This window comes from Lissotriton vulgaris, chromosome 6 (assembly GCF_964263255.1).
Source record: "Lissotriton vulgaris chromosome 6, aLisVul1.2, whole genome shotgun sequence".
Classification (NCBI taxonomy): Eukaryota; Metazoa; Chordata; class Amphibia; order Caudata; family Salamandridae; genus Lissotriton; species Lissotriton vulgaris.
The window spans coordinates 829,090,195-829,106,965 of NC_141694.1; the positions used below are offsets into that span (position 1 = coordinate 829,090,195).

At 43.9% G+C, this 16,771-nt stretch overlaps 1 protein-coding gene across 1 annotated transcript in view; it reads right to left on the reverse strand.

Annotated features, from left to right (window-relative positions):
* Positions 1-3,528: 3,528 nt before the first annotated feature.
* ACTN2 (actinin alpha 2) overlaps positions 3,529-16,771 on the reverse strand; it is a 369,946-nt gene continuing 356,703 nt past the window's right edge. The window contains exon 21 of the mRNA XM_086926858.1: positions 3,529-4,957. Coding sequence (XP_086782984.1) covers positions 4,799-4,957 — 159 coding nt within the window. The 3' untranslated portion in view covers positions 3,529-4,798. The remainder of the gene's footprint in view (positions 4,958-16,771) is intronic.

A 16,771-nucleotide genomic window follows, 5' to 3' on the forward strand; every position in this document is an offset into this window, starting at 1 on the left:
TTTTTCGCAATTTACCACCAAGTTAGACTTGGTGGTAAATTGCGACCAAATATAGCAATTTCGCAATTTCTAAATGGTTGATGAATTGCATTTAAGGAATCTCTATTAGAGATTCCTTAAATCCAATTCCTCGCAAATATGCGATTTCGGTAATAGCGATTTTTGCATTTGGGATGATGAATCCCAAATGCAAAAATCGCACTCGCAAAGGGCCAGATTCTCAGAATCTGGCCCTTTGCGAGTGCAATTACCTGAATGATCAGGCTGAATGATAGGCACACTGGTAACATCCAACAACAGAACCCTGTTTTTAAAATTCACTTCACCTTTCCCTCAATGGCTGTCCCATTTGTCCCTTCTGTTAATGACATTCATTTAAATTCCTGCACTACGAAGACTAGAAATAGCTCATAAACATTCCTGAAATGTTTGTGCTATTTGTTCTTATTAATATCTGGTCTCCAATGATCTGATCATAGTGAATTGTCTCAAATGTCCTACACTTCGCTTCCCTGAACAGAATTTGTAGCGCACTATCCCTGTATTTATTTTGCAACCATACCTGGCTTCTAGTTGTTTCATTGCATACGTAAAGATATTCGAATTCAATTTGGCAACATTGGGGACTGCAGGCAACTACTTGAATTGTTTTATTCCTTCCCCATCTATATAGTTCTTCAATGGAAATAACTTTCTATAGTGGGCAGGGGCTGTTGGTGACATACAAAAATGGTGAGCACACAGTCAAGCTCACAAACACACACACACACACATACAGTCACAATCAGAAACACAGTCACATAAACACACACAATCAAAATATATCATGAGTCAAGAAGGCATCACATTTAACAAATAAAAAGCAAAACTCTTACTTATCTTAACCTGCAGCACGTCCTCATGTTCTCCTGTCTGTGACTCTGACTCCTCCCAGCACTCCAAAAGGCACTGGAGGTCTGTGCCTGCACTCCAACCCAGCTGTCTAAGACAGCTGGGTTGGAGAGTTGGAATTGTGCATGTTGGGCTGGTCGTAACAAGATGGCTGGCCAAACTGACATGCGCACTTCAAGCTGAAGAGGCCACCCCTCATTGCTGCCAATCAGCAGCAATGATGCACTGGCCCTGCCCCGCCCTCACTCACCTTTGGGCAGAAAACTGGAAAAATAAAATGGTAAAAAAATCATTTTATTACCATTTAATTTTTTCAACTTTCTGCGCAGCAGGAGGGGGGGGTTATGCTCCTCCTCTTGTATGAAGTAACCATGACTAAAAGAGGGCACACTATTCCTCAACATAAACTGAAAACATTTCACATCACAGATTCCATTACATTGTTGGTTACATCAGGGTGGATAGAACGAAAGGTCGAATTAATATGCCTAGACACTCTGAGCAAAATATCCTCAAGTTCAGTCAAGAAAATAACAAACTAAAACAAAAGAAATACTCTCCGTCCCCTGCATAGAAAGAAAAGGGGCAGAAGGTGCAGTGTACGAGATACACTTAGTAGGAGGTTTAAATATAATGTCAACAAAACAAAATAAGATAAGCAGTCACTGATGTTGTGGGTGACATCATTTTCAGTATGAAACCAACTCAGAAAAGGATGAATATCTTTATTCAAAAAGCAATATTAGAGCTCTGTGCAGAGATCCACCAACCAAGGTGAACATTGATGAGATATCAGCTGTAACTAAAGGGAAGGCAGGTTTGTCAAGCAGTGCCTCCTTCGTGGTAAACTGAAAACCGTATCCCTTATGTGGTAGCCGGAATTAAGTTCACTCCTATTCGGAACTCCAAAAAGCGCCCCCCCCCCACACAGTGGAATGCACTGTAGAGGTCCTTCAGAATGCAGGTGCATGTATACGTATCCTTAGCTTGCTGAGGTGGCAGCAGGTAATGAAACCAACATTTGCTCATCAATGGTGTGATATGCTCTCTGACCCTCCTACTTGAAAGCTTAGCTACAGTGGAATGCAAAATGTTATGGATTGCAAAGGGTCTCTTTGCGTACTATGCAGGCTTCTTCCCACATCAGAGCAGCCGATTTATGTGCACCTCCAAAATGCACCAAGATTGATCATCTGACTGCCAATCTCTGCAGTTGTATGTGGTAGGTCAAGGATGTCAACCAATCTGCTACTCCCGGGTCCTTCAGGCCTCCTCTCTGCCATTGTCAGAAAGACAGATGCCACATCAGGCCCCAAAAAAAGAAGGTTTATTAAAAACAGGGTTCAAGACAAATGAAATGAGCAGCAGGCAGTGCAACTCCAGCCACACATCCACCATCTCCAATGCGTTCCCAACAGCCTACATTCAAAAATCAACAACCACAATTCCATGACATCACAATATTAAATCCCTTCTAATCTGCAGCTGGGCTGGATGCCACACATTTTCCCCTTAAACAATATAAACAAACATCCCTAAAAAATATTAAGAGATGCACGCAACACGAGGTTCCCTGTCACTGTGAGCCCGGCTGAATGCCAAAGTATGACTGCAAAAATTGACTACAGCAATGCAGTATATCACAAAATGATGTAGAGGTGCATCACACTCTCTATCCGCACTTCCAGGGAGTTGGGACAAAACCTGCATAATGTTTTTTAAAGAAAATACCAGATCTTCTTGTAATGAAAAGCAAAGCTGTAGTTAGGGAATGCAGCTCCTTTATGGAGACACATGCTAGACGGTCACGGACTATGAACTCCAACTGGTCCCGGTGGCACAAATTCAAGATGGTACACGTTTGAGCCTGTAAAACAGGAGGTTATTTAACAGTAGATAAACACCTATCCTCTTCCACCTGGGTATTTTTCTGTTATTAAAACTAAATCAAAGTACACGCCAAGATGTTTTTTAAATTGCATTTTAAAATTCAAAATGGATTTGGTGCTCATTACAGCTGCTGTGAAACGAAACTTGCTTTGACGTTCGCAATCCACTGGAAACGTTATTGGATGCATGAAATAGCTACCTGATTTAGTATTTGTTTTCGAAAAATACAGTGTCATCTAAGCGATACTGGTGAGTGTAGCTCAAGCTTATGAAATCATAGATGAAAGAATCAAAATTAAGGATAGGGGATTTTAATAAGATTTATCAGAGGACCATGATGAGAAAGTAAGTTCAACCTTAGACTTGTGTCTGTCTAATATCAGGATGTAATACTTTTGGCAGTTCTAACATTATAAATGGGTATTATTTTGTACACAACAATTAAAAATCAGAGTTTTGAGTATTTATTTGCACCTCAATGATATCAGACTATCTGGCAGTACTGAAAGAAGTTTTTTTCTGTGTTGTGGTACGATTTTACTGCATTATCCGTGCAATCATACCACAAGACTAAACATTTAAGGAATATAGAGAAATGTGTGTTATATGAGCTTTTGCCTATTTTCCAAATTTCGGTCAACAGTAATGAGGCGTTTGAATGTGTTTATATTGTTCATTCCTTTTCTAAGTTACCATCCCTCCTTTTATGTACCATCATATTTAACATACACAAACACAACGATCAGCTCCATGTGCCACATGACTTTATTTAAATTTGGAACAATACATGTTCAGTTTATTACACAAGAGTCAATACTCAAGAGTTTACAAAGACAAAGATAATGTAAATGTAAACTTTCCCAACAGGACAGGCGAATGTTGTGTCTGTTAAAAAGCCAATATTGGTTTGCTGTACATTTAAATGCTTAGATGACTAGGATGTCTCGCTTGTTAAACACGTTTAGTTGTGTCAGGCAGTGTTTTCAGTCATGAGAAGTGCAGCTGTAAGAGAGTGTTTTGAATAATACCTTATGCCCTGCTTGCCTGTTATGATCGATGCTGTGTTGACTATGAATCCACAGAAGATTTCTATACATTGAGCTGTAAGAAACTACAAGGCCTAAGCACACGTATGTAAGAAAGAATATGCTTTTTGTTGGGCACCCAGCCAATGAGTGTGGTGACAACTTATCACCATACACATTTCTTCACTCACCTTGCATGGGCAACAATGGCACTTGTTTTTGCCCTAGGCCACTGGCACAATGGACATTGTGCTGCCACCTCTCCCTGCCTCATTGGTCATATCAACTTTCCAAGTTCAAAATGCAGAACTTCTGCCACCTTAACTGTGTCCAGTTCTCGTTTTGCAGCTGGCTTATTGGCTGATGATTAAGCAGAGGCCTGTGGTAATGATTTTTTTCCTTTGGGAATTTTTTGGTCGAAGGAACAAATTCACAGTGGCAAGACTATCCCCCTCAAGTTTAGCGTTTTAGTAACGGCGTGGAAATTTAAAAAATATTCGGTAATCAGATTGCAAGGTATTTTCTGCCTCTCAACCATTAAAAACATCCCTGTTAATTAAAGGAGGGTATGCCGGCTAAACTGTGGACCACCCATTATTTTCTGGAATAAAATACAGTCTCTCATCAGGTTATTGTTACTGGATATGTTTTGCCGTAATACCCAACAGAAACAATTTTTTTCCAGGGTTATTCCCTCAAACTCATGAAAAGGTTTGAATTTATGTCATAGAGGGGCTGTCGGAAAATCAAATGCCTGAAGTTTGCTTTTCAAAATAATGAACATCTGACATATCTTCTCACCACAAACCCCTGCCTCCACATAGGACACACAGCACTATAAACCATGCAGCAGAGCAGCTTCTAAATGCTGAATATGTTTTTGGCTAAATTCAACGCTTAACATTGTATTAGGTGTATTAATAACCTCATCAAAGCTTTTAAAAAGCAAATTCTGAATTCAAATTGGTGTCTTGTGTATCCTGGGCCGTCATCTACAGGTCACTTTCGCCGTATAAGGCTGTGGAGAAAGAAGCATAATCCAGAGCACCGGGCACAGTTCCACGGCCAGTGTAGGGCGGCATCCGCTTGATGCAGTACTGAGCCTGCTCTGGGGGCAGCTCTCTGCGCAGCTCCTCCGCAAGAATGTAAGGCTGCAAAAAAAGAAAATATGTCAAGAATTTATACAGAAGGGTTAAAGTCGAAAGTGAATGACTTTGGGTCTTTTTTTTGAAAAATTCTTAGCTTTGAACTACAAAAGGTCTCAATCAGTGGAAGCATGTTTAATTTTATTTAAGAATATAACATCGTATAAAAGTTAAATTTCCATCCCATTTCTAGAAAGGGGGTTTAACCCAGGAAAATGCACAGTAAGTAGAAATGTCTATTAGAGCGATGGATTGGATTAATCACTGCCTGGCAGTATGCAGATAGAGCACAAAGACAGGTCCTCCAAAGGTAGAGAAATACATGTTGATATTCCGCGTAATTGATAATATACGTTAACTTTTTTTTTATAGATAACAGGACATATCTGCCATCGTTTAAGCAGGAGGAAAAACTGGAAAAATAGATTTCTAAGTTACCATTAAAGTCTGTTACCACTTACAGAGGACTGATAGATTTGAAACATTGGCACTTAGCCAAGACAATGGCCAAAATAACTTTTGGTATAGTCTCAGAGTTTGGACATGACCAGAAAAAGATTATGGGGCAGTTTTACTAAGTTTTCAGACAATGCAGCACAGCAACAAAATCTGATATGCTGCATTGCATGAAAGGAAGAGAACAAAAAAGCTCCATAAGTATTAAGATATGGCACTATTTCTCTTCCCTCCTCTGCTGTCGCACTTAAGGCTGCCTACCACCAATGCATACACCCTTGCACTGTGGTGCAAGGGTGAGTGCATGATGCCAAACTTAGGGTTTCTGCAGGAAGGCTCTTCTTTGACAAATGTTAATACTTTTCCCACTTTGTATGTGTGCTGCACAGTGCAGCACACATGCAAAGTTGCAAACATCTTGAGAAAAGAAAAACATTCTCAAACTTTGCACCTGCCTCGATAACGTGGGAATTTTTAGTACACAGTACTGTCTACCTTTTTAGTAGCTTTAATCAATCAATCACAGGTTTGTTAAGCACGACTACTCACCTGTAAGGGTCTCTAGGCACTGAGGAAGTGGGGAGGTGCAGGTTCCAGTCCATCAAGGAGGGGGTCTGTCGAAGAGCCAGGTCTTGAGGTTTCTTGTAAAGAAGGGGAGTGATATTGTCTGCCTGAGGTGGAGCGGTAGGGTGTTCCATGCTCTGGCCGCAAAGAAGGAGAGGCCTCCTGATCTGGTCTTTCTGGCGCAGGGAACCACGGCGTAAGAGAGCTGGGCTGATCGTACGGTTCTTTGGAGTACCTGGAATTTGATACAGCTGTTGAGGTATGCTGGTCCTGTGTTGTAGAGTGCTTTGTGTGCGTGGGTGAGAATCTTGAAGGTGATTCTAGCCTCAATGGGGAGCCAGTGGAGTGTGTGCAGGTGTTGGGAGATGTGGCAGTGTTGTGGTAAGTTGAGGACCAGTCTTACCGCGGCGTTCTGGATGTTTTGTAGCTTGCGGTGCGGTTTTTGTTTTTTCCAAGTAGAGTGCGTTGCCGTAGTCGAGTCTGCTGCTGACGAGGGTGTGGGTGATGGTTTTTCTGTGGCGAGGGGGATCCATTTGAAGGTCTTATGAAGGAGGCAGAGGATGTGGAAGCAGGAGGATGTGACGGAGTTGATCTGGCGGTCCATTTTGAGTTGGGAGTCTAGGATGATTCCAAGGTTGCATGTGTGGTCCGTGGGGGTGGGTGCGCTACCGAGGGCGGGGGCCACCAGGTGTCGTTCCAGGCATCGGGGTGTGGGCAAAAGATGAATACTTCTGTTTAGTTGTTTCTGAGTTGAAGGAAGCTGCTTTTCATCCATTTGGCGACAGCGTCCATGCCTTCTTGGAAGTTGTCTTAGGCTGCGTTGGCTTTGTTGGATTGGGAGAGGATGAGTTGAGTGTCGTCTGCATATGAAACAATGTTGAGTCCGTAGGTTCTGACGATGGGGATGAGAGGAGCCATGTAGACATTGTAGAGTGTTGGGCTGAGGGAGGACCCCTGGGGGACTCTGCAGGTGGTGTAGGGTCCAAGAGGAAAGGGGGGGAGTCTGACCCGCTGCGTTCTGCCGGAGAGGAAAGAGTCGGTCCAGTCGTGCAAAACACGGCGGCACGCTTAGCCCTGAACAAGCCCGCACGCACCCCTTCCTTACCATTATTTAGAGAGTTACATTGGCTCGCCATTAGGAAAATAGCAGTTTTCAAACTTTTGTGCCTGGTTTTTAAAGCCCTGGTCGGACTGGGACCAAGATACCAAACGAAGAAGTTAGAATGGCATACCCCGGCCAGGCGGTTAAGAACTAGTGGCCAAGAGCTCCTTCAAACCCAAAGAAGTAAAAAGGCTAATATGGGTGGTCGTACCTTTTCCTATCTGGCCCCCAAATATTGGAATGCATTGCCAGAAGACTTTAGGGCATGTCCCACTTTCACGATCTTTAAGAAACACCTAAAAACCTGGCTATTTTAAATGAATAACACTGCATTATGTCACCTGATGTTCGGGCGCTGAGAGATCCCCTTGGGGATGATTCGTGCGCCATATAAATAAAAATGAATGAATACGCTCTTGTATAGCGCATGGCTACCCAAGGGCCTCCCAGCGCTTCCTGTGACACCTTATCATACATCGCTGATCATCGAAAAAGAAAGGGTTTCATCTGTTTCCTGATCCGGGGATAGTTAGGTTAAAGATGGATATGGTCAGGGAGCTGGTTCCAAAATGTAGCCGCGTGGAAAGAGAATCTTCGGACTTCCATCCGCGCCCGTTTAATCCTCCAGACTGCCAGAAGTTTTTTGTTGTTGGATCTGAGAGACCGGGTGACATGATATAATTGCATCATGGGCTGAATCAGAGGGGGTCCTTTGCCAGTAATGGACTTATGGACAATGCACAAAGCCTTAAACTAGATTCTTTCCTGAACTGGGAGCCAGTGCAACTGGCAGAGTGTTGTCTTAGCAGAGTTACGTTTTGGAACATTTATTAAAAGGTGGGCCGCACAGTTCTGGACAGTCTGTAACATCTTAATAGTTCCTTGTGGCACGCCCAGGTAAACTGCATTAGCGTAGTCTAGCCGCGATAAAATAAGGGCTTGAACCAACATGCGCCTAGCTTCAAAGAAAGGAGAGGCAGAATCTTCCTTATCAATCTGAGCAGACCATAGCAGTTAGTGGCAACTTTACGTGCTTGAACTGAGAGATTAGGATTAAGGTCCCACCACACACCCAAACTCTTGATTTGTTTCTTTGGTGGAGGAGGAGGGCCAAGACAGCTAGGCCACATAAGATCTAAATTCAGGGGGGCCGCATGTCCTGGTATCATTATTTCTGTCTTGGAGCCATTAGGTTTGAGGAATGACAGATCCATCCACTCCGATACCTTGACCAAACAAGAGGCCAGATTGAAGTCACTTTTATCATGTCGGCATAGGAACACCACCAACTGGGTGTCATCAGCATATGTGACCAACTGGATCCCCCAGGGGAGCACCACATCCGAGAGGGACCTCGTGTAGATGTTAAACATGGTGGGGCTCAACGAAGATCCCTTTCGAGAGATCTGTTTCGAGAGAACATCCTCTTCAAAGACCGCAAATGATCTATCTGAGAGGAAGGACTGCAACCATTTCAGGGCAGTCCCTGCTACTCCCACCTCCCTAAGTCTTTGAATCATGATTGGATGGTTTAACGTGTCAAAGGCTGCGCTGAGATCTAATAAAATTATCGCAGCGCAGCCTCCAGTATCCACGATTTTTCTGGGTTTTTTCAACCACAGCAAGAAGGGCGGTCTTCGTACCCTGATTGCATCTAAAGCCAGTCTGAGTAGGATGTAGGCATTTATTTTCCTCCACAAAAGCTGCTAATATGGAGTTAACTTATTTTTCTATCAGTTTACTAATACCTGGTAATAGCGAAATGGGGGGATAGTTAGCCCAGTCCTCAGGATCTAAATAGGGCTTTTTCAGAAGAGCTTTGATTCTTGCTTGCTTCCATAAAAGTGGGACCTGTCCTGTTACAAGGAAGGAATTTATTACATCCCGGATAACTGGGGAAACGATCTCTGAGACCAAATAAGGAATGGAAGGAGGGGCGGAGTCTGCTGGAGATCCCGATTTAAGTTCCCTCAGAAGTTTCTGCAGGGTAGGTAGAGTAGGCGGAGCAAATTCCTCCAACCTAACTTGTTGAGTGGGTGGAGGTAATTGTATGTCCAGGTCATTTAGTTGGAACAATGAATATATGTTATAGACCTTCGTGGTGAAGAAATTTGCTATTTCATCACAGCGTTTTTGGGCATTCACCGGTTCACTAAGAAGACTAGGGGGAGTTATAAGGGATTTAAAAAATTTAAACATTTTCCTAGGGGAGTTAGATGAAAAGCCATTTTTTCATGATATTAGATGGTTTGAGCAGCTTTTATTTCATTGTTATAAAGCCTCAGTGCTACTCTATAATTGCACTTACTAGTCTCAGTAAAATCCTTCCTCCATTTCCTTTCAGATTGCTTGTACTATTGTTTACGCAATCTGAGTTTGTGGGAGTACCACGCTTTCTTATTAGGTCCAACTCGGTGGAAAAATTATTTCTTAGGGAGAGCGAAGTCCAGAGAAGACTCCAACCAGCTGTTGAAATTATCATTTGCCATCGTTGGATTCGGGAAAGGTACAGGGGTGGAGTTTATAAGATTTGTTGCCCATTTTTCAACTGAAAGTTTGGACCTGTACGACCAAGCTTTTTTGTCCTGATCGATGGTTGTAACAGATCTCGGGGGGTCCAAACAAATGATAATAAAAAATGGTCAGACCAGGGTACTATGATGGTCTCAGCCAAAGTAATATTGGCGAGATTAGTAAAAAAAGGGTCAAGCAAATGGCCTAATTTATGAGTTGGGCTGGTCACAATTTGTTTAAGTTCAAAAGGCTTCAAGGCCTGCCGTAAGGTCCTGCGAAGGGGAGGTGTCAGGTTCATCAAAATGAATATTAAAATCACCCAGGATCGAAAAATTGGGAGCAAGGCTGGCCCCATTTATGGCAATATCTGGGAGATCATTACAAAAGTTACCAAATGCTCCTGGTGGGCGGTATAAAACAATTCCTGAAAAAGTACAAGTGGGTGAGAAGCTAATACCAAAAGAGAAGCTCTCACATTCCGATGAAAGGCACCTAGTCGATCTAGAACTATAATATTTTTGTATATAATGGCAATCCCCCCACCACGGCCACTTTCACGATCTTGTCTGAAAATGGCGTAGTTAGGTGGTACCTCGTCAGCATCGGAGTCTTTGCTGATCCATGTTTCCATAAGAAAGAGAGCATCAGGGTTCCTCTCTTCTAACAGCAGGTAAATTTCTCTTGAATGCTTAGGAAGGGATCGACAGTTAAGAAGTAACATAGATATGGGTTTGCCTTTCCCATCCTCTGGGGGAGAGGAAACAAAAAGCTTAAAATTGAAATTGCAAAGAGGACAATGAATGATTCCCTTTTCCAATGACATGATATGCGTGCACATATTCCTCATCTCACCACTGCGTGGGGGTAGGACATGTTGCTTAAGTAGGTTAGGCTCACTAGAGCGCTAACCCCCCAGTCTCCGCCCCTCGCCAGTCGGCAGAGGAGCAATGGAGCCGCCTGCACCCTCCACACAATTTGTAAAACCCGTGTTGGACCAGGGTGCGGGAAATAAATACCTGCATCGTGGAGTCTGCGTATTACAGTGCGGTGGGATAGAGTGTCGACGGCCGCTGAGAGGTCGAGGAGGATGAGGGCTACTGTTTCTCCTTTGTCCAGTAGGGAGCAGATGTTGTCTGTTGTGGCGAGGAGGGCAGTTTCTGTGCTGTGTTTTTTTCTGAATCCAGATTGTGATGGGTTGAGGATGTTGTGCTCTCCAATGAAGGTGGCGAGTTGGCTGTTGATGTTTTTCTCAATGACTTTCGCTGGTAAAGGGAGCAGGCAGATGGGTCTACAGTTTTTGAGGTTGGTGGGGTCCGCCTACGGCTTTTTCTGGAGGGGTTTGATCTCGGCATGTTTCCAGTTGTTGGGGAAGGAGGTGTTTGCCAGGGAGCAGTTGGTGGTGTGGTGAAGCATGGGTACAATGCTGTCAGTGGCTCTGTTGAAGATGTGGTGGGGGCAAGGGTCCGTGGGGGCCCCGAAGTGGATTGACTTCATCGTCTTCAGTGTGTCTTCAGTGGTGAGGGCTGTCCAGCTGTCAATCGTTGGCTTCAGGGTGTCGGGGTGGCTGGTGGGGGTTCTGTGTGTTGGTTGTCTTCATCAAAGTTGTTGTAGATGTCCTTGATTTTGCGGTGGAAGAAGGTGCTAAGTTTGTTGCAGAGGTCTTGTGAGAGGGGAATGTCAGTCGACTCGCTGGGGGGTTGGGCGAACTTTTTGATGATGTTGAAGACCTCTTTGCTGTTGTGTGTGTGTGTGTAAATTCTGTCTTCAATTGCAGTTTTCCTTGTGTTTCTGATGAGCTGGTGGTGGACGGTGGTGGTGTCTTTGAAGTTGTTGTGGGCTTCTGTGGATTTGGAGTTCCTCCACGTCTTTTCGAGGCAGCGGCAGGTGTGCCTGGACTCTCGGAGTTCAGGGGTAAACCCTCTGGCCTTCTTGGCAAGCTGTGTTGTTGTTCTTCTTGAGGGTGACTATGGTGTTGATGCTGTCGGTGATCCATCTGTGTAGATTTCTTGCGGCGGTGTTGGGGGCATCGTCTTCCGTGGTAGTTGGGGTGGATTTGCTGAGTGAGGAGGGGAGCTGGTCATCAGCGATTTTGGTCCAGTTTCTTCTTGGGAGCAGGTGCTGGTGTCTGTTGATGGTGAGTGTTCTGAGGGTGAAGTGGATGCATCGATGGTCTGTCCACATGAGTTCAGTGGTGTGGTTGAAAGAGGTGGAGTTTCCTGTTGTGAAGAGGGGGTCGAGGGTGTGTCCTGCTGGGTGCGTGGGTTTGGTCACGATCTGGCGAAGTCCAATGTTGTGGAGCTTGTCCAAGAGGGATGTGGTGTTGGGGGTCTAGTTGGTTGTCCAGGTTGTCCAGTTGTCTAGTTGGTGGATGCGATGGCATGCGGGGAGATAGTGTTGGTGATGGAGTTGGCGAATGGTCCGCGGGGTCCAGTGGGTCGGTAGATGAGGGTTCTCCGGAGGGTGGTGATAGGGCTGGCCAGTATTTTGAAGAGCAGGTGTTCCATCAGGTCTGTGGGCTCATCGGGGAGTGTGCTCAGGCAGAGGGTGGATTTGTGGACTTGTGGACTATGGCGATTCCTTCTCCCGGGCGGATGGAGCGGTCCTTGCTGGAAATCTTGTATCCTTGGGGAATGGCAATGGCGATGTCCAGTCCAGAGGTGGTGTAGTTCCAGGTTTCTGTGAAGAATGCTACGTCTGGGGTGGTGCTGTCGAGGAGGTCCGAGATTTTGGTGGTGTTTTTGTGGAGTGATCTGACGTTGAGGAGGATGCATTGTAGAGTCTTGTCGGGTGTTTTCTTGCAGGCGGGTTGTGCTGGGTCCTTGTTCCTGGCGGTGCTGCAGGTGTGCCGGTAGCAGTGCCAGCTGAAGGGTCCGTGGGTGTCGGCTGGTGATGCAAGCTTGCAGCTGTTGTTACGGCCTGGGTTGAGTGCGTGGAGTGCCGCTGGGTCATAGCATCGGCGGTGCGGAGATCCAGGGTTCCTGGCGCTGGTCGCGGTCGGGCGTAGACGGGCTTGCCTTTGGCACGCCCTTGGCAAGCCAGTGGCACAGCCGCCATTAAGTAGGGGTCAGGGAATGCTGGACAGCTGGGAGGCGGGAGCGGGGAGGGGAACTGGCTTGGGCCGGTCGCGCTGGGGTGAGGGGACAGCTGCGGCGGGGAAAAACAGGCAAAAAAGAGTGGAATAAAGTGGAATAAACAGAAAAGTGCAAGAAAAGTGGAAGATGGAGCAGGAGAGGATAAGGGGAGCGGGAGAAGGAGACAGAGGTCCACTGGACCACCTGGGATGAGGCGCAGGTATAACCTGCGGGTGTAGGAGGGACTCAAACACCAACACTCGAGAGTGCAAGGGCTCGGGGAGGACTCACTTAATGGTGGAGAAGCGAGGGTGGGAGAGCAATTTCACTGTAGCTTGAGCTTTGCATTAAAATGCATGGATGGTTGCATGGGAAACCCCATGTACTACCCATAAAATACCCCCTTGACGCAAAGTCATGCAAAGTAGTGCTTCATGCTACTTTGTGTTACATTAGGTCTACTCTCTAATGCAAATCATGATTTGTGTTGGAAAGTAAATCGTTTTGCCTCGGGTTTATGTCACTTTTGGGACTCATACCCTATGCTTAGTGTTTGTGAATCTGCCTATCATAATAATTTTACAAATAGCAGAGCTATTAAAAAATGCTCAATTTACATCCAGGTGGAAGCCAAGCACTTCAAGGAAGAGATATCAAAAAGAAGAATGAGACATATTGAAGGATGATAAATGGATACGAGAAACAGTTAAAGAGAAAGTAAGGAGATGGTTCTTAAAAATATTTGAGCATCTATATGAAAGGTAAGTGCTCTAAAAGTGGTATCTTCACCTACTAATCACAGACCCAAATTCACATAATCAGGATCTCTGGATGTTTGCGGGTGCAAATTGGCATTTTAAATGAAATTGAATGATCGTACACTGATGTGTATAACAGAGAGCGCAGCTCCAGCCACACCTCCATCATCTCAAATGTGTTCCCAACAGTCTACATTCTAAAAATCCCCACCACTATTTCATGACATCAGGATATGTGATTCCTTCTAAAGTTCAAAAGAGCATTAAGAGAGGTATGCAATATGAGGTTCCCTGTAATTGCCAGCCATATCACTCTTCTGCTCCATGCTTAAGTTACTTCTGTCCGAGGACAATAAAAACACAGCATGTGCACCTTTTTTTCATGGGCTTCATTCGTAATACAAGACATGGTCTGGTAATTTCTTTCTGAAAACCAAGAAGTCTTGAAAGTATGTTTCAGGTTAATGTCTTCAAAGATATTGGTTTGTAGCACTCTGGAGATTTTGTTTAGGATTTTCACTGGCAGATTATATTTAATATCCATCAGAGATGTTCTTAATTATCAATACCAATGATTATTAATTTCACGTCTGCACTCCTCATCCCAGTCTTTTTTTAAAGAGCAGCTTCTTCTCCCTTGACATGAACAGTCCGCCAGTGACATCATCTCCTACATACATATTCATTCACAAAAATGTCTACTCCAGGACTGAGGAAAGACCTCCCATTCCCTTTACTTCTTATTTTGACGTTCTTTCCAACAGCTTAAAAATGTGGGTTTACATTTACCTCTTACTTTGATATCCATAGATCCATTGTGCACATGTGCATGAAGTGTGAGAACTATGCCATTTTAAAATCAGGCATTCTTACAGAAATTCCATAGCCTTCACCCTTCATTCAATCATATGCAGTTTGTTTCAAAATGCTATTGTCTTATAACGTCTAAGTGCCTTGACCATGTCTTATGGTCAATGTATGCTGTTCTTTTTATTCATAATGGTGGGAAATAGTGTTTAATATCTCCTGACTTCCATTCTTCATCCGGTAACAAGAAGTCCTGTTTACAGTGTAATGGTTGCTAAAAATCCAAATTGTGTGCAGTTCTTTTGATCAATTACAAGTGACCTTTTCAAGACTGAATGATGTATTATCACATAATGTGGACCAATATAGAGCAATTGAATGCAAATCTCAAATAACTGCAGCAACAGGAAGAGATACAGCTAGAAACTGCTTTGGAAAATGAGATCAAAAACTTCCATTCATGCGTAAACATTTAAAGATCTTATCATCTGCCAGATTACGTTTAAGTTGTTGATTTTAAAAAGTAAGACACGTGTTAGCATGCGTCAATAGAATAACAGGGGCAATGCCCATCTGAATCCTTTTTTTAGGCCTAGTGTCGCACTGCGAAGCAGTGCACGCACAGAGTGAGGCATTTTGGAGGTGAAAAACGGGGTTTGGGTAGCTGACTTAGGAATCGCACACGCTCGTGCATGTGCGTTTCCTTTTCAGCACCCCCATTGGCCTTTGAGTGCGTCTTATTGTAAAAGACTGCACGCAATTGGCCCGAGGCATGCATAGCTCCTCCCACGGCCTATTGATGTCTATTACGTGCACCAATAGGCCGTGCTTGCAAGGATTCAAGCAAGCCGGGCCGAAGACGGCTGTAATGCCAGAAACCGGTCCCCGGAAGCTTGTTTCCTTTCCAGTAAAAGAATTGGCTTGGTAGTTTGGTCTGCCCTGTTCCCATGATGCACTGGGCCAGGGACAGACTAATTTGCATGTAGCCAGGTTCTGAGCTGGGATGGTGCAGTGAGCTAAAAAACGGTGATGGATCAAGCCCTGATCTGTTGACTGGGTACGAGTGTTCTGCTTAATTCAGATGCTCTGTCCATCACCACCCCCTTTTTCTGAATCTATTACGTGCACCAAGCACGTAATAGACACCAATGGGCCATGGGAGGAGCTATGCACGCGGCCAGACACAGGCGTGACGCGCTCGCCACTTCATTTTCTTTACTTTTGGAATATGCGCGGCACCGACGCTTTACTTTTGATGTTATAAGTAAAGCGCGGGTGCCGTGATTATACCAAAGGTAAAGAAACAGAAAAAACATCTATTTCTTTACCTTTGGTATAATCTCTGCACCGTCACTTTACTTATAACATTAAAAGTAAAGCGTGGGTGCCGCGATTATACCAAAAGTAAAGAAATAGACTTTTTTTTCTATTTCTTTACTTTTGGTATATTCGCGGCACCCGCGCTTTACTTTTAATGTTAAAAGTAAAGCGCCAGTGCCGCGATTATACCAAAAGTAAAGGAATAGAAAAAAACATCTATTTCTTTACTTTTGGTATAATAGCGGCACTGGCGCTTTACTTTTAATATTAAAAGTAAAGCGAGGGTGCCGCGATTATACCAAAGGTAAAGAAATAGACTTTTTTTCTATTTCTTTACTTGTGGTATAATTGCGGCACCCGCGCTGCAATCGGTCTCGAATTACTAAATGTTTGAGTTATTAGCACTGCATTATTATTAGCAACGCTAACAGCTCAAACTTTTAGCAATTTGAGGCCTATTGCATTGCAAATGCTTATCTAATTTATCAGTAATATTAGAAGAAAAGAGTCTACTTCATAATTAGGTGTTTCAAAGAAAAATGGCAAGCACCTTCATAATGTGTGCCCATACAGTGGTGAGAACAAGATTGATCTTTAATGTGACCTGTAAATTTTAGGTTGATTAACTTTGAAAAGATAATTTCTTCTTTGATCACTGGAGGAAAAAATACAAACTAGAGAAAGCTATGCTGAGCCTTTGCTGAGTCGGAATTCATGGACTGAGAACCTGACTCCCCAGAGTGGCCCAATAGAACCATCAGAAGTAACAGAGATTTAAAGCAGTTCTATTACAAGTGTCCATGAATAGCCAGGATATATTATTCTCCACAATTGTTGCATCAGTGAGGCATACAAGCCTTCTCCACCTGCTCTAGATGTGGGTCAGCAGATGCAAACGTATCCCGTATGTTTGCTGTCCAACTATTTCAAACTACTTGAATACATTTTTTGGGAACATTAATCTTGTTTGTACAAGCTTTGTGCACTCTACCACATTCATAATATTTGGTCTTGAGCATGATAATTCCTGTTCTGTACAAGGCAGTGCTTATCAACTCCATGGGCATTGGCAGGCTACTTCTAGAGCTGGGAAGATTAGATAAGGATCCAGCTCCTTTCTCTGTTCTCTGTTGGAGAGAAACTATTTCCTGCTATTAACAAAAAACTGTGATACTAGTATAAGAAATTCCAGGCAATCACTTTGGATAAAATGACAGCTGTTTACATA